Source organism: Lytechinus variegatus, chromosome 5 (genome assembly GCF_018143015.1).
Source record: "Lytechinus variegatus isolate NC3 chromosome 5, Lvar_3.0, whole genome shotgun sequence".
Taxonomy (NCBI): Eukaryota; Metazoa; Echinodermata; class Echinoidea; order Temnopleuroida; family Toxopneustidae; genus Lytechinus; species Lytechinus variegatus.
Genome location: NC_054744.1, coordinates 10,554,578 through 10,561,585, shown reverse-complemented (window position 1 = coordinate 10,561,585; position 7,008 = coordinate 10,554,578). Strand labels below are relative to the sequence as shown.

General features: G+C 42.6%; 4 protein-coding genes across 4 annotated transcripts; all 4 read left to right on the top strand.

The window, feature by feature from the left end:
* The first annotated feature begins 227 nt into the window (after window positions 1-227).
* Window positions 228-663, top strand: LOC121415267 (histone H4). Its single transcript, XM_041608453.1, has one exon. The coding sequence runs from the start codon at window positions 302-304 to the stop codon at window positions 611-613; it is 312 nt and encodes a 103-aa protein (XP_041464387.1). The 5' UTR covers window positions 228-301; the 3' UTR covers window positions 614-663.
* A 1,308-nt stretch (window positions 664-1,971) lies between these two features.
* On the top strand, window positions 1,972-2,522 carry LOC121415260 (histone H2B.2, embryonic-like). The gene has a single exon (XM_041608445.1). It carries the CDS (start codon window positions 2,102-2,104, stop codon window positions 2,471-2,473), a length of 372 nt encoding a protein of 123 aa, XP_041464379.1. The 5' UTR covers window positions 1,972-2,101; the 3' UTR covers window positions 2,474-2,522.
* Window positions 2,523-4,707: 2,185 nt separating this feature from the next.
* Window positions 4,708-5,309, top strand: LOC121415268 (histone H2A, embryonic). Its single transcript, XM_041608454.1, has one exon. The coding sequence runs from the start codon at window positions 4,712-4,714 to the stop codon at window positions 5,084-5,086; it is 375 nt and encodes a 124-aa protein (XP_041464388.1). The 5' UTR covers window positions 4,708-4,711; the 3' UTR covers window positions 5,087-5,309.
* A 972-nt stretch (window positions 5,310-6,281) lies between these two features.
* On the top strand, window positions 6,282-6,994 carry LOC121415251 (histone H1.1, embryonic-like). The gene has a single exon (XM_041608434.1). The coding sequence runs from the start codon at window positions 6,332-6,334 to the stop codon at window positions 6,938-6,940; it is 609 nt and encodes a 202-aa protein (XP_041464368.1). The 5' UTR covers window positions 6,282-6,331; the 3' UTR covers window positions 6,941-6,994.
* Window positions 6,995-7,008: the final 14 nt, after the last annotated feature.

The window sequence follows — 7,008 nt, the reverse complement described above, 5'->3', positions numbered from 1 at the left end:
AGTTATTAAATCAAATTTAAGCTTCTGAACTTAGTTCTTTGAATATATAAAACTTATATTAGTAAATTTACAAATCTTCCAAAAAGTATGCACAACTTTTCTTTTCCTATCATACGTTCATATTGCGAGCAAATATATTAAGTGCACAAGCGCTTAAATAGTCCATGGTCGGCGCGGTGACGAGTTTCGTCACCCACGCGCAATCTGACCACAATAGCCGCTGCTCTAGCGGATGACCTCATTCGCTCAGCGTAACATCCAGTCTTCAGTATCGTACAACAACTAGCTCTCATTCATCAAGATGTCTGGTCGCGGAAAAGGAGGAAAGGGTCTTGGAAAGGGTGGTGCCAAACGTCATCGCAAGGTTCTACGAGACAACATCCAAGGTATCACGAAGCCTGCTATCCGCCGTCTAGCAAGAAGAGGTGGAGTCAAAAGAATCTCTGGTCTCATCTACGAAGAGACACGCGGTGTACTGAAAGTCTTCTTGGAGAATGTCATCCGTGATGCCGTCACCTACTGTGAGCACGCCAAACGAAAGACCGTCACAGCCATGGACGTGGTCTATGCACTGAAGAGGCAGGGCCGTACCCTGTACGGTTTTGGCGGCTAGTCTGATACTACGGTTATGGCTAGAAATAACGGCTCTTTTCAGAGCCACCACATGATCAAGAAAGAATGTTGTTGTCAGTACTCTAATAATTTAGTGCTAAATATAAATCAATTTAGGAAATAATTTCATACTTTCATTATCATCATAGCATCAAATTACCATTGCCTTATACAGAGTGAGGATGGCATGTGAGTAGCCAGACAGGTTTTAGAGTTGAGGTACGTTATTCACAGTTTTACAAAATTTGATCGCAAAGAAATCCATTCTATTACATAGCTGCAATAATTAAGGTGCCAAAATGCCGGTTATATTTTTCGTGACCAATAAAGAAGAAAAAATATTAATCATCATGTATCGCTGTGATCTAACATTGGTAGACTACATTATGATCATCAGCAAAGAATAACACGGCAGCATTTCCAATATGTATGTATCACGTGCGTCCAAAGGAAATAAACGACTATGATATAGATATAAATCATTACTTCTTATGCAAAGTCTTAATTTCTTTCAATCAATCGGATGGCTGTAAATATACTTGGGATGGGGTGAGGTAGGAAGAGAAATGGGGGGGGGGGGGTGGAGAGAGAGAGAGTGAGAAGCATAAAAAATAATACTAATTGGAAAAAAGGATAAAAGACGGCCTCCGCTCCTAGTTATCCAGGTCGCTCTTTTGCTACCTAAAAAAACCCGGCTAAACTCCTTATTTCAATTTCAGTAAAAACAGATAATAAACTGCGTTTCCCCCATTTCACTAAAAGCATGAACTTTTCACGGAGGGTTTGTACTGTGAAATAGGAATGAATTGATGTTTATCGAGATGCATTTAAATAAACATGAATTTCTATTTTGACTGGTTCACATGAAGGAATTTTCCTATGTCCTGATGAAAAGAAAATATCACAATATTCAATTTTCATTACCCTCACTTAAAAGAGAGGTTTTAATTTCTGAAAATTCACCAGGAAAAGGGGGATTATTTTCATTCGACCTGATAACAATATTATTGTACAAGCTGTAACGACATATCGCCATTTTTCGTCAGTACTACACTACATCACATCACGTCGTCACTTTTTAAAAGCATAAACTTCGCTCAGCATGTATCTATTGTGATATCGTGCTTAACAACAATCTTTGATGTTGTCCTGAAGAATATCTCCTTAAAAATAATATAATTAATTTTCAAAAGAGTTTTCACTGATCCGAAAAACAATAAGGTCATATGAATTTAATAAGAAGATAGTATCACCACACTCATTGCATAAGACCACTTTGTCGCCATCTCTCGACCAGGGGCAGTACAGGCGCCCATTGGCCGGCCGGCCAATGAAAGACCGGGGCTCATTTGCATACGGACCGCGCCGCACCGGACCCGGACGCGGTGTATAAATAGGGCGATTGAGACGGGGCACTCGCATTAGCAATCGAATATCTAATCGGTGCACACGCTTCGGTACATTCTTCACATACCAGCTTACATTCATCATGGCTCCAACAGGTCAAGTTGCCAAGAAAGGTTCCAAGAAAGCAGTCAAGGCCCCCCGGCCCAGCGGCGGCAAGAAGAGGCAGAGGAAAAGGAAGGAGAGCTACGGAATCTACATCTACAAAGTCCTTAAGCAGGTTCACCCTGATACCGGAATTTCTGGCCGGGCCATGACGATCATGAACAGCTTCGTCAACGACATCTTCGAGCGGATTGCCGGCGAAGCTGGTCGGCTGGCCCAGTACAACAAGAAATCTACCATCAGCAGTCGTGAGATACAGACCGCCGTGCGCCTTCTTCTTCCAGGGGAGCTTGCTAAGCACGCCGTGAGTGAGGGCACCAAAGCGGTGACGAAGTATACCACATCTAAATAGAGGGAGTTCTAGTCTTCATAAACAAACAACGGCCCTTTTCAGGGCCACACAAATATTCAAGAAAGAATGCATTATGTAGTATGATAAGTAGTATGAATGAACAGTCGAATCAATTAAACGAATTAAAATAATAGCTAAATATTACAGATGAAAATGAATCTTTTGAAAATCAAGTAACAAGTATGTGTGTAATGGGAAAGGTGCCGATGATAAGGAATGATCATGAATGATTATGCGTTTGAGAATGCATGCATGCTATAAATTAATACTGAAAATGAATACTGAATGGGGGGGGGGGTATAAAGTCGCAAATACGGGATGCAAAGCAAATCCAAGTTAGCATATAATTTGATAATGTTATTGACAAGACGGGGGGGGGGTCTTGATTTTTCATTGACTCATGGCGTCCCCGTTCCCTAGTTTCTTACATGTTGTTACTTTCTCCAAAAAAGGATGACACCCAAAATCGGTCGGCCCGTGAATATAGTTTACTATTACCGTAGTGTAATTCGTCACCCCTTTGGTGCCTTCACTCACGCACTGCCGTTGTGCACAGCGCCACCACCATACCACGCTTCGCGCGTTATGACAATAGAGCAACACAACTGACCAATCACGACAGCTCTGCGGACGGTGCCGTTGGGTTTGGGATCTCTCGGAGGTCTTATAAATAGCGGTCTCTTTTTAGTGGCAGTCACTCATCTCGTCTTCTACGTTCGATTCGCAGACTTACCATCAGACAAGTAACCTACCATGGCACGCACCAAGCAGACGGCTCGCAAATCTACCGGAGGAAAGGCTCCCAGAAAGCAGTTGGCAACCAAGGCGGCCAGGAAGAGTGCCCCAGCCACAGGGGGAGTTAAAAAGCCACATAGATACAGGCCTGGAACTGTCGCCTTGAGAGAGATTCGCCGCTACCAGAAGAGCACCGAGCTTCTGATCCGCAAACTCCCATTCCAGCGTCTTGTGAGGGAGATTGCCCAGGACTTCAAAACAGAGCTCCGCTTCCAGAGTTCCGCCGTAATGGCCCTTCAAGAAGCTAGCGAAGCCTATCTGGTCGGGCTATTTGAAGACACCAACCTGTGCGCCATCCATGCTAAGAGGGTTACCATCATGCCGAAAGATATCCAGCTGGCCCGTCGAATCCGTGGAGAACGCGCCTAGAGCGCCAATGCACTACAGCCTGTAATGCATATAACCAAACGGCTCTTTTCAGAGCCACCATAACATCACGAAAGAATCACTGATATCTTATGCAATATATACATGAATAGTTGGAAGAAATAAAGGATCCCTGGGATAATTGAAATATTATAATATAATAGATATAATGCACATCGTGCATATAACTTTGATCAAAATAGTGTTGTGAGGGAACCGGGGGGGGGGGGGGGTAATCACCTGTAGTCGCATGAAGAGTGAGTGCGTATGTCACATGCCACTGTCACTGCTTGTCCTTGACATCCTCCTCCTTTTTTCCTATTGAAATGAAAAAAGGAAAGAAATAAATTAGTGATAAAATCGACATAACAGTATATACACGCAGTCTTTATCATTGTTATTATTTTAATATATAAAACACACGTGAAATCGCAAGCCATAAGGCTTCGCTTTCGGCTGTTTGATGATTTTGAAGGTAGGATTGAGTTAGTTGGTACACTTGTTCCAATAAATATATTCCAGGGGGTACATACTTGTTTCAAGAAGATCTGTTTGTAATTTGATTTGAATAAGAATTCACTTGCTAGTCTGTTATTGAAATATAAAATCAAAATAGATTAATGCATTCGTTATTGTATCGTATTTGGTTCAGGTAGGTATGTTATGCAGCCATATTGCAACACAGTACACCACGAGCTTCCAGAATTGAGTTGTGCGTTCGATTATTAGAGGGATCATAATAAATTTTGGTGTGCACGTCATTCTAATTTTTTTCAAGAAAATGAAATAAATGGTGCACAGGAAAAGATAGGGTTAGGAATAGTAAACAAATGAGAAGGAATTGGCCGCAAGATGGCAGCAGTCACGAATATTGATTTTTGTTTTCAGAGGCCGTACTGGCGACGGCGGTCAGCGAACCGTTGATTGGACAATAGTTGCAATACCCCGGCGGTAAATGCGAACGCCACATCGTGTATAAAAAGGCAGAAAAAAAGCGGTGAGGGGTCATTACACGAATGCACACTGCTCCGGTCTGATCTTCAACTCGTTATCAGCTCATCTCATCAGTAAAACATCATGTCTGGAAGAGGAAAGAGTGGAAAGGCCCGAACCAAGGCAAAGACTCGCTCATCCCGTGCTGGTCTTCAGTTCCCAGTGGGACGTGTTCACCGATTTCTTCGAAAGGGCAGCTATGCACAGAGGGTAGGCGCTGGGGCACCCGTCTACATGGCTGCAGTATTGGAGTACCTGACTGCCGAAATCTTGGAACTCGCCGGTAATGCTGCTCGTGACAACAAGAAGTCTAGGATCATCCCTCGTCACCTTCAGCTCGCCGTACGCAACGACGAGGAACTGAACAAACTCTTGGGTGGTGTGACAATCGCACAAGGTGGTGTACTGCCAAACATCCAAGCCGTGTTGCTTCCAAAGAAGACCGCTAAATCAAGCTAGTTTGCCTCGCCCGGCGAACCCCCATTTTCAACGGCCCTTATCAGGGCCACCAAATATTCACGAAAGAATCGTTGTTGTTTTCTTTTCATTGGTATCCATCCCTCTTTCTCCCTCACTAACTCTATACATACAGATAAGGTAAATGACGTGACGGATAAGAAAAATGTATAATGACAAGTAGATTAGAAGTAAAATGATGTCAAATAAATAAATGAATAAAAAATTAAGCAGAGTTCAGGGAGGCTCATCAAGTTAATTTGAAAAAAATTCACCAAAACTTAGTAACATGAAATTTCAAATAACGGGGGTGCACTGGAAGGGAAAATATTCATAGACGTAGAAGAAGAAGTAGTAAGAGTAGAAGTAGTAGTAGTAGTAAGAGTAGTAGTAGTAGTAAGAGTAGTATTAGTAGTAAGAGTAGTATTAGTAGTAAGAGTAGTATTAGTAGTAAGAGTAGTATTAGTAGTAAGAGTAGTATTAGTAGTAAGAGTAGTAGTAGTAGTAAGAGTAGTATTAGTAGTAAGAGTAGTATTAGTAGTAGTAGTAGTAGTAAGAGTAGTATTAGTAGTAAGAGTAGTATTAGTAGTAGTAGTAGTAGTAGTAGTAGTAGTAGTAGTAGTAGTAGTAGTAGTAGTAGTAGTAGTAGTAGTAGTAGTAGTAGTAGTAGTATATCAAATTCAGGAAGTCCTAAACTTTCGTGATAACGAGTGCTTCAATCATTCAGATGACAGTTAATGTCACACGCTCTTGATGTCGACCAACGCCCCCTTGTGGCGAGTTGTTCCTAGCCTCGGTGTTCCGTCATTAAATTCAGTAGCTACGCTAGGATGGCAATACCGAACAAAGACTTTCTCTCTTTTTAGTTTATGTTTTATCAATGATAGCATGCATACGAATATATAATATGTGCATGTTTATGGGCGAAAAAAATAATAATAATATAAAAATATCGTTACAAATTGTCTTCGAAAGGAAAATAACGGGAGGAGCAATAAGAAGTAGAAGAAGAATAATAAGAAGGAGAATAATAATAAACATGATAATAATAAGAAGAAGAAAAAGGGGAAGAGGAAGAAGAATTTACTCTAGTTAGCAGAAGCACTCGTAAAATGGGCAACACTGTAGTGGAGCGGGCAGGCATGGGAGGTTTCCTACCACGTACGCAACCATGACGTATAATGATCATTTCGCGGTGAGGCGGGCACTTGTTTTGTTCACATCGCAACTGTAAAGACGTATACCAAAATGGCTGAGAAGGACACCAAGAAGGCTCCTAAGAAGAAACCAGCGACCCATCCGCCTGCTGCTGAGATGGTTATGACAGCAATTACCGAACTGAAGGAGAAGAATGGATCTTCGCTGCAGGCAATCAAGAAGTACATCGAGCAGAACTTCGATGTCCAGATGGACCGACAGCTCATATTCATCAAGAAGGCTCTGAAGGCTGGTGTGGAGAAGGGCAAACTTACGCAGACGAAGGGGAAAGGTGCTTCGGGGTCATTCAAGTTGAATGTGCAAGCAGCCAAGGCACAGGCAGCGGAGAAGGCCAAGAAGGAAAAGGAGAGGGCCAAGAAGGAGAAAGAGAGGGAGAAGGCCAAGGCGAAAGCTGCAGCCCAGAAGGAGAAAAAGCAGAAGGCAGCCGCCGCTAAGAAGGCAAAAGCAGCACCCAAGAAAGTGAAGAAGTCAGTAAAGAAGACTACTGAGAAGAAAGAGAAGAAAAAGACGCCGAAGAAGAAAGTCCCTGCCAAGAAATCGACACCCAAGAAGGCGACCAAGAAGGCGGTAGCCAAGAAGCCAAAGGCTTCGAACCCCAAGAAACCCGCGGCAAAGAAGGTGACAAAGAAATCCAAGTGATTTCTGGATAGCCACTTTCCAGTGCCAACCAAACGGCTCTTTTCAGAGCCACCACATTTCCAAGAAAG

Excerpts from the sequence above, each read along its gene's own strand:
- LOC121415267 (XM_041608453.1), top strand. The coding sequence starts at position 302 with ATGTCTGGTCGCGGAAAAGGAGGAAAGGGTCTTGGAAAGGGTGGTGCC.
- LOC121415251 (XM_041608434.1), top strand. The coding sequence starts at position 6,332 with ATGGCTGAGAAGGACACCAAGAAGGCTCCTAAGAAGAAACCAGCGACC.
- LOC121415268 (XM_041608454.1), top strand. The coding sequence starts at position 4,712 with ATGTCTGGAAGAGGAAAGAGTGGAAAGGCCCGAACCAAGGCAAAGACT.
- LOC121415260 (XM_041608445.1), top strand. The coding sequence starts at position 2,102 with ATGGCTCCAACAGGTCAAGTTGCCAAGAAAGGTTCCAAGAAAGCAGTC.